Genomic DNA, 14,126 nt, shown 5'->3' on the forward strand with positions numbered 1-14,126 from the left:
CATGGATGCAATAGAAACAAAGAAGATGGACATGTTCTGCTTCAGGAGCTGTTACTAGTTAGTTTATTGTGCTGTAGTAAGTTTTGCACTTGTCCTTTTTTGCTTTTATGAACATCTTAGTGGCCAGTATTTACACATTCATTCTTATGTTGCCAGAACATTACTGTAGCAGAATAGCATTTGTGTCACTGAACTGGGGACAATATTTAAGTCTTGTGGGTCTATTGGTCATCAATATTTTCCTCTCAAATTAAACATTGCTCTATTGTTTGTTGAGAAAACTGTAAATGGAATTAGGTTTTAGACTTTTACATCTAAGAGGGAGATTTGTCATTATGGGAAAGCACTTGGGCATGTTTATCTACACGAGCTCCTGTGACATCTTGTCTATTCCTGACAGACTGGTTGAGCCCACTCCCACTTTTAATATCAATCTGACTGACTCCTCTTTACTCATTCTAACCAGGGTTCTTTCATTCCTCCGATGTTGGTGAAACATCTCACTCTGTTATCAAGAACCATCAATTATCCAATTAACTTTGTGTTGTCTGTCTAAGTGTATTCCGTGTTTTACTATGGAACATATAGCCCGCTCCCTATTTTTGCACCGAATCTCTGATGCCTTGACCACTAACAACAAACCAGAGACCTTTACAATAGATCAGCGAAACCTGACGAACAAGGTCAAGGCTATAAAAGCACACAGATGTGTGAGGCGTACCCCAACTTGCCGCTGTGCAAATATCCTGACCAACAGCCCTCTGAATAAGGCCCTTCAAGGGGCCATGCTCCTGGTAGATTGAGCACTCACGCCTAAAGGAGGTTGAACGCCCCTACATCTGTAAGCAAGAGAAAGAGTCTGCACAGCTTTTGATGGGACAAAGGGGTTACCCTTAAGAGGAGTAGCACAGGAAACAAACAACTGATCAGTCCTCCTGAACCCAGCTGTTCTACCAACATACAACCCCAGAGCCCGAACATGGCACGGGGTACGAAGCCACTTGTCCTTTTACGAGGAGAATGGTAGAGGCTGAAACAAACGCTGGATTAGGCTGTAGGAAAGTCTTGGCCTGTCCAGTGGCCAACAAAAACAAGCAGGATGAAGAAAGCCTGTAATTCATTCACTTGTTTTGCAGTAGTTAAAGCCAAAAGCAAAGCAATATTAATCAAAATACATTTTAACCTCAACGGTTGTTCAAAATGGATGGTTCAAAAGGTCATCCAGAACCAGCAACAAATACCACCATGGCACCAACTTCGACGGGCTGCCTTCATTAACCAACTGACCAAAGGGTGTTGCACTAGAGACTTATTACCAAAACTCAAATGACAAGCTAACATTGCATAAAAGGAATAGTTCCTCTATACCCTATCCTACGTTGCATTCAAGTTGAACCTCTTACATCCTTGGCCCACAGATAACAACGGTCTGGGTGTATGGGGTATATCTCGCCTCATGCCTGAGAAAGAAGATCCCTGCAAGAATCGGTAGTATTCAGTGTGTGGAAAATAACCAAGGACCAACCCAAATTAGTGACGATCCCTGCTCCTTTACTCAAGGCATACACCACTACATTTAGCCATGGGTGGACCAGAGCATCGACACCTAGTGGCGTGCTCCCATCTGGAAGGGAGAAGAACAGTGGGCAATGGGTGTTTTTCTGAGAGACAAAGAGAACAACGCATGGCCTAGTTACATTGTCTTAAACCAAGAATTCCTTCAATACATGAAGGTCCAAAAGAGATCGCAGGAATGAGCTTTCCTTTCTTGGAATGAGGAAGTATCAGGAACTGGTCTGTTTGCTTGTTTGTTTTATGACGTCAGAATCTCTTCCTCCAGGACCTTAGCTGACACTTCATTTCATTTAAATTGTAGTTTGTAACCAACAACCGAAGGTGTGGCGCACCACTGCTCCACCCGCTGTGCCAGTGAGCCCATTACATTGCTCTTGGGTGACGTGTATCCGTGATGGTAGAGTCAAAGAGGAGATTGAGCTCCCCCTAGTGAACAGATGACCAGGGTAATGTTCTCTTTCTAAATTGATTATTGGGTGAGGGTCCCCGCCAGAGACGGAATCACCACATGATGTGGGACACTGGCGGGATGCATCCTCCTTAGCTGGTCTGAACCTTTGGTGGAGGTGACAGCTGTAGACATACTGATGGAAAGGGAAAATAGGCCGTAATCGGTTATTGAACAAGACTGGCCACAACCCCTTAGCTTTATCCACACTACAGCTAGCAGAGAGGCAAAAACCTAGCTATTAACACTTGAGGAGTAAGCTTGTCATGACACGTTAGGTTAACTCGGGATAATTAATCCAGGCAACAATCTAATGTCACCCAACTAGCACCAAATCAGCTTGCTTTTTTTGTGTTAGCCTTAGCTACACAGGTACAAGCTAGTACAGGACCCCCCAATTACCATGATTAGGGACTAGACATAGATGGAATGATGATTGGACGGATGGATGGTGGTGTAAATGTTACATATGGTGGGTTGAACTGCTTCAGTAAATCACTTCTCTGTGACCACTAGAACTCTTTTGGGCTCACGGGGAGGGTGCTGCAGCCTATCCCAGCTGCATGTGGGCAAAGATAGGGTGCACCCCTGGATGAGTCGTCAGCTCATCACAGGGCCCTCTGTGAGCAATTGGGGGTCAGTATCTTGTTCAAGGGCACCTCAGCGTTGCTGTGAAGGTTTTCTGGCACCTTCCCTTACTCTTTCCCCTTTTTGTCCACTCCAGGTCTTGAACCACGAACCTTCCACTTCTCAGCCCAGTTCTCAACCTACATGGCTTAATACATTGTCATGAACTGGATGGATTTGTTAGGAAGGAACAGTAATGCTCCAGGACAATGGCTGCTTTCCAGGACTTTATCGTTTAATCAGCAAGCCGAGTTCCATCTTCTGATTTGCTTCCTGTGTAGTCTCTTTGAAATCCGCCTCACGTGTCACAACTATTGTGCTGTACTCTACAAGAGCTCCAGCTACATGTGCATATGTGCTCTCTTTTAATCCATTAATCTTCCATTTACCTTAAGTGTCTCAACAATGATTAGTGTCGCATAGTTGAAATTTGCCCATAGGATCAACAATATAAACAGCAGATAAATATCACATCCAGATAAACATAATAACATTTTAAGTTCATGATAAACATTTCAGACTTACAGGTCCATTTAATAATTATATTCAAAAATTCAGTTCAACTTTATTTAAATAACAACTTCTACCATCTAGATTGTCTTCTATAGACACCCAGAGCCTGACCTTTTAGCAGGAACCTTTTAACTGGAAGTCCAAGCTTACATGGGGGGCTGCCTGTTGATGGACAGATGGGTAAAGAAGAGAGAGGAGAAGAGCAGAAAGAGGAGAGAAACAGACTTATAAAATTAAAGTCTTGAGGAAAATCAGTGTCATGCAAAAGCTAGGGCACCCCCAGTCAACATCATTACACCATAAATACCTAAATATATCACAACGAAGTATTTCAGCAACACTTGACACCTGTAATTTTTGTCTTTCTTGACCCCACAGTGGCATCAGTAGTGTAGCTGCACACGAGCGTTTCGCCTGAGGAGGTGCAGCAGCTCCTTCTTCAGCCCATGCAGTATCACGCCGGCTCGAGCTACACGGGGTGGAAAGTGGGTCTTTGACTTGCTTGATAGCTTTTGACAGTCCGCTCTCATCCCCAGTGGATCAATGGAGCTCAGTGCTCTTCATTAGAAACATCAATAGGCCGCACATTCCCACAGCCTCAGCAACAGTCCAGTGAGCCCAGCCAGAGAATGAAGCTTTATTTTGGGATTCTCTGTTGTAGTTAGTCTCTCATGTTCAATATTTCAGGAATATAGTTCAGAAATATGTGTTTCTCATGATTTCAGCTTTAGGGGAGGGGAGGGGAGAGGCAGCCATGACCCAGCAGGGTGACAGAGGTATTTCAGGTGATTGTGTTTCTGGACCCCGGCAGCCTCAGCCTATAGCAGCATAACTAAGATGTTAACCTAATAAATAGGATAATCATGTCTAAGATAATAACTCGAACTACAGAATTACTGACAATAAGCTTTTTCAAAGAGGGAGGTTTTAAGCCTAATCTTAAAAGTAGCGATGGAGTCGGCCTCCCGTACCTGGACAGGGAGCTGGTTCCACAGCAGGGGGCCCTGGTAGCTAAATGCTCGGCCCCCCATTCTACCCCTAGAGACTCTGGGAACCACAAGTAGACCAGCATTCTGAGAGCGGAGCGGTTTATTGAGCTGGTAAGGTATCACTAGCTCCTCCAGGTAGGATGGAGCTAGGCCTCTGAGGACCTTGTAGGTCAGAAGAAGGGTTTCGAAAATGATTCTAGATTTAATGGGCAGCCAATGAAGAGACGCCAGTACAGGAGTCATGTGATCTCTTTTGTCAATACCTGTCAGAACTCTGCAGCATTTTGGATCAACTGGAGGCTTCTGAAAGAGCTGTTTGGACACCCTGATAATAAAGAATTACAATAGTCCAGCCTGGAAGTAACAAATGCATGGACTAACTTTTCAGCATCATGGCGTGTCAATAGTTTCCTGATCTTTGTGATGTTCCTCAAATGAAAAAATACAAGTGAAAGATGCAAAATCACAATGCTTCTCTGGTTTTAAAGCATAAAGCTTCGCTCCCATGAGACCACAACACACCATTCCACATGCTTTGGGTAGATTTATCCAGAATGGAATGTATTTTTTTTATTTTTCTCCCCTGCCTCCTGGAAAGGTTTGTGTTTTTTCCAATAGAGTCTTTCTTTTTGTAGAATTAAGCATGGATTGCATGGTTATATCATTAAGTCTTTATTTTTCCATCCATCCATCCATCCATCCATCCATCCATCCATCCATCCATCCATCCATCCATCATCTGTTACCACCTAGTTTCACTCAGGCACTCACATTCAGAGGGAGCAAACTTCTCACAAAGGAATAAACTCAAACCCTGGCACCTTTTGCTATGAGGAGACTGCATGCACGACACAACTATTGTGCCGGAAATTCCTGCAATTTAATTGCAGCATATGATTTATGCCCTGGAACAATGAGCAATATTGTATTTCCTATACATAAGACAAGCTACTTATTGGGAAAAAAGGAGGCATTTGACATAAGCTGATTTCTCCGGTAAAAACAAGCTCATTGCGATTTAACTGGAAGTATACTAAAAGCAGTGTGTTTTTCACCTTTCGTGCAGCAGCTAATTAAGAATATGATGCATGAATAAATTCTTTCAAGTAATGAGAGTGTGCCCCGAGCAATCTCGCACTATTTTGCCAAACTGGTCTGCCTGGTTTCCTGTTTATATTGAATTGTGTGAAATTAGAACTTGAACATTAAAAGTGAACGAGTGAAGTTTGTTATTTGTCGATGCACGCTGCAGGGCTTATTCTAAACACCAGTGTTGCGTCAGCAAAGGCTCGAAATTATGGCATCATGTGAAACGATGTTATGCACAAAACAGGACAAATAATAGACTTCAGAAGCGGAGCTTCAAATGGCAGCCAGTCACAGACTGCTGTCAAAATGAGAGGGGAGTGCACGGCCCAATGCACCAGTAGCTGCTGCATAGCCGTGGTCCGCTCTGTGCTGATTCATAGATCTAACTGGATCAATTCAAATCCACCCATTAAGTTTTATACAGTCTAACATACCCATACACCGACACACAAACACGCACACACGGGCTACCAGCCGTCACACTGGGAACCACTGTGTTTCAGAGTCTTTCTCTCGTCTGATCATCAATAATGCATGGCTTTGGGAGGATGAAAGACTGTTTTGGCTTAAGGCATGTTTCTCATATGGAGAGACATCAGCAGTAGCAGTTTTAACTGTACATTCACTTACAAAGTGAGTGTTTCTTCACATGTCTACCCCCAACTGATCATCAGCCATCAAGTGTGAGCTGATTCAGACAAAAATGTTTGAACTAAGAGAGCCTTTTATTTGGGGGTGTGGATTCTTGTAACTTGGTAAGATTTATGATCTAAAGTAAAATGTGAATGCACGCATCTCATATGCTACGAGTTGCTTCATAGTTTGGAGAAAGAAAATGTCTGCATGGAATCTACACATGCAAGATCCTGTTATTGAACTGGAAGGAATTAATGCGAATCATCAGAGATTTTATTTTTGACCTTCTTCTCCTAAAGAAGCTGCCATTGTTTTCCACCTACCATGGATCCCCAAGTCAATATTTCACCCCACTGAATTCATCTGACTCAACTAATTAATGACTTCAGATAACCCATTTAGTCTCATACACACACTAAAACCATTGATCCTGCTGAATTGAACTCATTTACACTCGTGAATCTGAAGTTACTGGAAAGTATTGTAGCATATGGTGAATTTCTAACAAAGCCTTTGCATATAGGCATTCATATGTAAATACAGCACGGTTTTCGTGCAAATGTGCGTGTGGGTGTGTGTGTCTGCTTATCACGTGTCCTGATGTGGGAGTGCAGGCCAAAAGCCTTTGAAGCCTCTCATTCTCTATCCTCCTCTTCCCCGTGTCTCAGCTTCTTTGAAGACCATGTAGCCATGATTATTAAAGGCGCCCTCGTTCCACTTCAAACGTGTGCAATGAATATGGATAAAATTTCTGCGCGCCATTCACGTGGATCTGTACGATGTCATCGTATTGCAGTTTGGACTTATTGACGTACAGTTGCAACAGTGCAGATAGTGGGAGCGAGTCGGAGGTCTCGTTTTATGTTTTTTTGTTTATGTTGGGTCTGCATGCACTGATGGGAGGTGGTTTTTTGGCGTTTCTAACTCAGTTTGGTGGTTTTACAGGCGTCACACCTTTTCCTGCTGACCTATTACATCACAGACCAGAAAACATCACAGACCAGCGTCTCCTTTTTGGCCTAGATGCATCAGTTAAACTCTGTACTTTATGTTTTTGCCTTTTTGTTCTGTTTGTTTGTTTTACACGCTGGAGTAACAACACATAGAAAAGTTGCATGCAACCTTTAAAATAAATCCTTGTGCTAGCTGCTAAGAATGGAACAAATTATGCTCTGAATTATTTTTTCACTTGGATGTTTCACCTTGCATGAGCATGATTTGTGGGCCTGTCACTGGAGTTAAATGTAATTAGGGGACACATTATCTGGGGCTGGATGGATTTAATGTACACACTGTCCTCTGCTTTGTGTACCCTCAGTGGATTTGTGCATCTGCTTGGATTTGTGATGTTTACTGCCGCTGTTGATCAGCTCTGTGCATGGATCAATCGCCCAGTCAATAACCTGAGCTGCTGGTTGCGTTTGTTTAGTTGGCTCACATGTCCGTCCACGCAGTTTCTGTGGTTTGAATATGCTTCATTCGCATCCGTGTGTGCGAGCCAGCTGATGCTCCTGCTCTGCCAGTTTCACTGCTTTTATCTCCCAGGCAAAATGCTGGATAAATGTGGAAATGCAGGGTTGACGGGGGTTCAGTAAGTGGAGGGAGGATCACTCTGCTGCTCAGGATTAAGTGAGTGTGCAATGGAGAGAAAGCAAGAGATATTTTCTGCAGAAGGGAGTTGCTAGCTTCTGCTGCTGTTCATACAGTACTTTGCCCCACCTTTCACTATTTGCTCTTCACCTGTCAAGCTGGAGGCAATTTCAAGAACTTTCTTATATACTTCTTTATTTTTTAGGTTAATCTAAGGGATGCACACATATAGCCAAAAGGAAAGCGAGCAGCTGACCTGGCTGATGTACATTAGAGACAGTTTGGCTTCAGGACCAGGTGAGTTGCTATTGTTCTCACTTGGTGTGTAGGCTCTCATCACAGGCAGATAGAATCAGAAAGTTTGCTCTGCATTTTTCACACTTCCTGTGGTTGTTTTTACATTTGAATTACATTGGTTCTTCCATTGTTTCTGCATTATTCTAATTGAATTGAGTATGGAGCCACATTGCCTCTCATCAGCCAGGACAGGGTGCCAGTACACACCATATGGCCCTCTCTGTATGTTGTGTGACGCCAATACCCTCTGCACTACCATCTGACTTCAAAAGAGAAACACAGGCTGGCCTCATTTTCTCGCTAATGCTGTCAAAACATATGATTACAACTGATTATCTACTAATGATATTATATTACAGACATAACCTACTGGCTATTAAACGCTTTTTGTAGTAGCTTACATGAACCAATATTCTCGCCTGCATGTATGTTTGCAGGTGACTTTGCATGTAACACAGTCTGTGGTTGAAAGAAATGAACTCAGAACTGTCTAATATTGTGGAGTTAGATGAAGCATCTGAGCAGTCACTTGTATGCATACTATGCATACAGTAGTAGAGAAGCTGCTGTATAAACCTGAATGGGGACTATTGGATTTTCTTTTGTCAACCTCTGCCTGACACTATATATTAATAACTCAATGCCACTGATAAAAGAGAATGCCAGCATAACTTCCTCTTCTGCTGTCGTTTCTAATGCACTGACTAAAGTGTTTCATGCCGGGAAAACAAATAGTGAGTTAAAGCGGATATGACCCAAACTGTGGTTGAACCTAAATATGTGTATGCAGTTTCCTGTTTTTTTTTTTCCACTCTTGTAGGGTTTAGCCACCTGTGGGCGGACAAGAAAAATGCAAAACATAAGATGATCTGTTATATTGTACAGCCCTGCACTATTCAGCCAAACCAGCCAAGGAAGAAAAGTGGAGATAGAGCCTTGATGAGAGAAGAGCATTTGTTCCTGGCTGGTATCCACTTCAGCTGTGAATACCTTCCTGTGTAGCAAGTACTTAATCAGGTTGCTCCCTGTAGTATTTGATATTTGCCCTACATCCTTTGCAAATCCCACATATTTACGCATTAGGTCCTTATACAAATTCCGCAGGCTTATGTTAGTGCAGATTCTACAGGACTGCAGTATTGAGCCTGTGCTAAAAGGATGGGCCGTAAATGCTGAACATCGTGAAATGTATGTGAATTATGCCTTCACTTGGATGTTATTATTGATGGGAGGCGTTTATGGCGATACAATAATGATGAACTGGCGTCATAGTTGGAAAACACCAGCTACCACCAGCTACTGTGGCTGTCACACTGCCCATATGTTGGTACCAGGGGGATTTTACTCTAATTCTCTCTGTGGGAGGTCACAGATTCACAGTAGGATTATAAAAGCCCTAAACCTTCCATGGCTTTCATGTGGTGCACAGCTCCATCCATCCATCCATCCTATTGTTTTCTGATTGCCCTCTGTATTTACAGTATTAAACTCTCCCTTGTTCGCCCTTTGATATCAGGTCATGCCATACCTGCTGCTATACGTCCTCAGTTGTATCAAGAGTAAGAAACAATTATTTACATTATCATTCTCACCCAGATTATAAACTGTGGGCTGCGACTGTGACTTTACAACTGTTGTCAATCACCAAAGTGTGGGTTTGCATTCTCGTACTTGCGTAGGCGCGTATTGTGGAAGGGTCCCATCGCAGAAATGTTGATATGATGTTATGTAAACGGGTCTTGCCTGGCTACAGCAGGGGTTTAGCTTGAGGGTGAAGGCTCAGGTGGAGAGATGGAGTCAGATGCTATTTTGGGTACACAGCTCTCCTCCAGACACATGAGTTATTCACTAACACGTGTCTCTTGGTTCTGCGAGGATGAAAGCACACTCGAAAAGTGTTGTATAAATAGCTACAGTAACGTTTTCGCCTCATTCATATCTGTTATTGGGAACAACCACCCATGAGCCTACCTCCATTAAGCCCGTCTTTTATGAGTGATATGCAATCAATTGTGCAATCAACCAAGGACACAACCAAGATTGTGACTGCAGCTGCACACATCTCTGTGACAATTCTTTGAAAGCTAATCTCTCTCCCTCATTATCTCTCTGCAGAGCATGGCCCTGGCCTGGCTCCTGCCTCACCTTCCTGCTGCTAACTCCACCAGTATCACCAGTGTCCACTGTCAGCCTACTCCCTGCACATCTTGCTGAACTGGACCGTTTGAAGTCATGCTCTCAGGGTCCTGGCGGCGCTCTGTGGGACACCAGCAGCCGGCTGCAGCTCCCGCAGAGTCGTCCAGTGGGATTGCAGTTTGCGGCGTCCCCAGCCGTACAGTGGTTTTGGAGGCCCAGTATGACTACAACTACAGGGCGAATGATGGACGGCAGGTCTGCATCAGGGAGGGAGAGCGGTTTATTCTCCTGAAAAAGACTAATGCTGACTGGTGGCAGGTGAGATAAAGGTTCATCCTTTGTTTCCATTACCTGAAAGGCATTTTACATTTTCGATTGGGTTAAGTCATCAAACCTATTAGATTTTGATTTTGTCTGTTGTCAGACGATTCCTGGCAATTCCTATCCCCAATATCCCTACGACACCATCAGAAGTGTTATTACATCCATACAATAATTAATATTAAAGGCAATACATTTGAAATCTCAAAAATCTTTGACAGGTGCGAAGGATTGGCGCAGCCAGCAAAGCAAAGCCATTGTATGTCCCTGCAACATATGTGACCGAGGTGTCCATAGCACCCATACCCTCGCCCAAGCGCCTGGTCATGTCTGCGTCGCTGAACTCCAACCTCAGAATTTTGCCAAGGGTGTCGCTCTCTCCCAGCCCAACGACCACTTGCAATCAGCAGCATCAAGGTGACGCGTTTCTGCTTTATAAAAACTGTATAAATGTGGAACGAATCCTAAAATGTACACAGTGCTGTCATTGAAACAAGTTGAAAAAATCGAATTACTGATCTATTTTACCTTCCCTTTTCTAGTGAACAAATTCATTTATCGCTCCATGGAAAACCTCAACTCCAACAGTGCCTTCCCTGACCACACCAGCGCAGGTGGAGCCTGCCTCCAGACCCTGCCCCTCTCTGGATTTACGTTCACGCCCAACTCTCCTAGTACCCCCTCTGGCCACCTCGCGGTCCCTGGGTCGGCTGAAGCCTTCACATCCCAAACAATACCGCGGAACCCCAGGGTGGTCCCCATGATCACTCGGAGCCAGAGCTCCAGCAACCTCCCCGAAAACGTGATGGAGAACCCGTACGACGAGGTGGGCGGGGGCTTCGGCAGTCACGTCAACCACAGGATGCCCAAGAAGTCGTGTAGCCAGTGGGACATGCTGGGAACATCCAGGAAGAACAATCATCTGCAGGTAGGCAGAGGCCTACAGGTTTTCAATAGGTAGCAGTTACACCACCAGGGGGTGGTGTCGCTGCTGTCGCTATAATTAGTAACCCTTGTTAAAAGACAGAAAATGAGATCTACAGACAAAGTTGGACCATAGACCTGCTTACATTATGTTAAAGGGTCCCAGTCAAACATGGACATTTGTGCATGAATGAGAGACATGTATGAAAATGGCGGAAACATGGTCCAACCCAACTGTCCATTCATCCATCTTTTTTCTAGGAACCAGCGATTATTTTCACAAGGGAACAGTCACCAGTCCATCACAGCGCAAACAAACAGAAACACACACACACACACCATTCACTCACATTTAGTTCAAATTGAGCGAATTTAGAGTCTCCTATGAACCTGTGCATATTTTAGTGCTGAGGGGTGAAATAAGGTGGTTGTGAGTGTCACACAGATCCAAGATTAACTATTTTTTTCTCTGTGTTGTTGATTTACAAATTTAAAAATAAAAAATATCTGTGTCTCAGTCATACCAGCAGAAGTTGTATCTAATCTGTACCCGACCTTAGTAATCCTTCTAAAGCAGCAATCAAGTTCACATTGTCATGACGTCAAGGCGCCTCCTTATTACATCAAAGGGGATTACACGAGCGAAATGAGAAAAAGGATAGATCAGCTGAAGGAAACTCCCATCCAGCTCCTTCCAAAGGCGTTTTGTACCATGTGAGCATGGGGCTATTTTTGACATTGGCAGGCTGTGCTAAAAATGATGAAAATGACTGCCCTCCACCCCACCCCCTCTCCCTGTTCAACCCTTTAATGCCAGTAAGAAGGATTATTACAGTCACATTTGGGTCATAACTCTCCATGTTTTATGGCAGATTTATACGATCAACATTCACTTTTAATGTCCAGTTTGATGAGGAATTTTGAGATAAAGTGTAATTTCCTCTGGTGTGTTTGTGTGTTGGTGATAGATTTAGGTTATGGTCATGTAGTTGTGATGTTAGAAACATTAGAAAGGAACATTAGATAAACTAAAATGTTAAAAACGAGGAAATTGGTGCTGCCCCCTGGAGTTAATAACACACATGCTTGCAAAGCTGTATGTATAAAGTCATATACTTTCTTAATTTGTGCAGTGTAATCCATCCGTCCGTCCGTCCGTCCGTCCATCCATCAACCACATGTTCTCAATTAGGTTGTTTGATAGTCTATCCCAGCCGTCACTCGGCAGATTTGGGAAAAAGGCTTGGACAAATCACCAGTTAATCATGTGACACACACACACACACACACACGCCGCTCGCTTACTCACACCTAGAGGCAATTTCCGTTTCAAACTAGTGTGCATGTTTTCAGCCTGTGGAAGGGCACAGGGAAAAGGGGTGCGTAAAAATGCTAGAAAATCTGTGAGTGAGTGAGTGAGTGAGTGAGTGTGAGTGAGTGAGTGAGTGAGTGAGTGAGTGAGTGAGTGAGTTTGCTGTTTGTACGCAGACACACACGTTCACCGCGTTCTCACGATCATTGTCTGAACCATGTATTAGGCAGCAGGGATCAGCCAGCTCGTCAATCGGTCAATTCATGAATCATGACTCTTTTGTGTTTTCCTGGAAGGATGATCTTCCATACATAACTTTTCAATTAATTTAATTGGATTTGACGTGTGAAGCTGCTGCTTTCGTCTTCTCTGACTGATTGATTCGAAACATTTCAGTAAGCTCATCTTAATCCGGACTTGTTTTTCTGTAGTGAAAGTTGGGATTTTCTTGTTTGTCCTCTCATCGTGCAGTGAGTTCCAAAGAACTGTTTTGCCATTATTCCTACGGTACATTACTTCTACATTTCCCTGTCTGAGGGACTAATCAAAGCCATACTTAATTTAGGATGAAGCACAATCCTGCAGTGACCTTCACAAACATGTGTTACAGTTGTTAACACTCATAATTTGGTTTTTGGAACAACACATGAGTCTACTTTCCATTAACAAATATAACAAACACACCTAGTGCCATTCACTGGTCGCCGCTTTTTCCATGAGCTGTTTTAGGGGCCTCTTTGGTGCTTGTGCCTAATTACCTCATTTGTCCCTCCGTCCACTTTAATAGGTCCCGACAGAGTCGTATCTGTCCCAGCTGTCCTGGCAGGACTCCCCTCTTTACACCGAGATGCAGCAGGAGAAGCGTCAGTCTCAGTCTCAGCCCGAGCCTCCCAGCCCCGCTCCGGGTCAAAAGCCCTATCAGGTCCTGGAGCTGTGGGAGCAGTACTTGGACCCGTCCACAGGGAGAAGCTTTTACGTCAACAGCATCACCAAGGAGAGATCGTGGAAACCCCCTCGACGTGCTCGGGGACGCAGCGCCAACAAGGTAATGCAGCTAGCACTGATGGGTTTCAACAATGTGATTCCAATTTAAATTCACTTGTTTTCACAGCATCAGCACTCATGATGACTTTCATTGCTGGAAACTCATATCTGACAACAACTTTTCATATCAGAGCTTCTTATTATTCTGTATCACCCACTGGTTTTATGCATAACTGATGGTTCTGATTGTTTCCGTTATGTCCTAATTTAGTGTTGAGTCTTTTTGTTTGCCAGTGCAAGTGCATCATTTTTTACCTTATCTTTTTTGATAAGTTTACAAAACAGCCAGACAGAAGCACCTCTGGGTTGCTGCATTAGATTAAGGTGCAGATCTCTGAATTTTTATTGGAATCGTCTTCATCTTTGGCAGAGACGGCAGCAGCATTCCCAGTAAAAGTGTAATTTTACCTCCGCTGCACTTTCCCATCACCTCATGTTGAAACTGACTCAATGTGGGTTTAACAACCGCATGCATGTTGTCTACGATAGGCCGGTCCAGCACAAACACAGACGTCCCCCAGAGAAACCAACCACCTTTCGCTACCACTTCCTGAAGCAGGGAAGGGAAACATGCACAAGGTGAGATCCTGTTACGCACACCTACCATTGCTCATCTCTCTTCAGT

The 14,126-nt window shown here is 43.8% G+C and overlaps 1 protein-coding gene across 4 annotated transcripts in view; it reads left to right on the forward strand.

The window, feature by feature from the left end:
- Positions 1-14,126, forward strand: part of arhgap9 (Rho GTPase activating protein 9) — a 29,707-nt gene that overhangs the window by 1,178 nt on the left and 14,403 nt on the right. For 3 of the 4 annotated variants that reach the window (XM_057030034.1, XM_057030036.1, XM_057030037.1), the window contains exons 2-7: positions 7,673-7,764; positions 9,880-10,218; positions 10,443-10,638; positions 10,764-11,149; positions 13,245-13,502; positions 13,991-14,080. In XM_057030034.1, the coding sequence (XP_056886014.1) occupies positions 9,997-10,218; positions 10,443-10,638; positions 10,764-11,149; positions 13,245-13,502; positions 13,991-14,080 (1,152 nt within the window). In that variant the 5' untranslated portion in view covers positions 7,673-7,764; positions 9,880-9,996. The remainder of the gene's footprint in view (positions 1-7,672; positions 7,765-9,879; positions 10,219-10,442; positions 10,639-10,763; positions 11,150-13,244; positions 13,503-13,990; positions 14,081-14,126) is intronic. The other variant, XM_057030035.1, reaches the window with a different exon arrangement.

The sequence above is a fragment of the Takifugu flavidus genome, chromosome 4, assembly GCF_003711565.1.
Source record: "Takifugu flavidus isolate HTHZ2018 chromosome 4, ASM371156v2, whole genome shotgun sequence".
In the NCBI taxonomy this organism is placed as follows: Eukaryota; Metazoa; Chordata; class Actinopteri; order Tetraodontiformes; family Tetraodontidae; genus Takifugu; species Takifugu flavidus.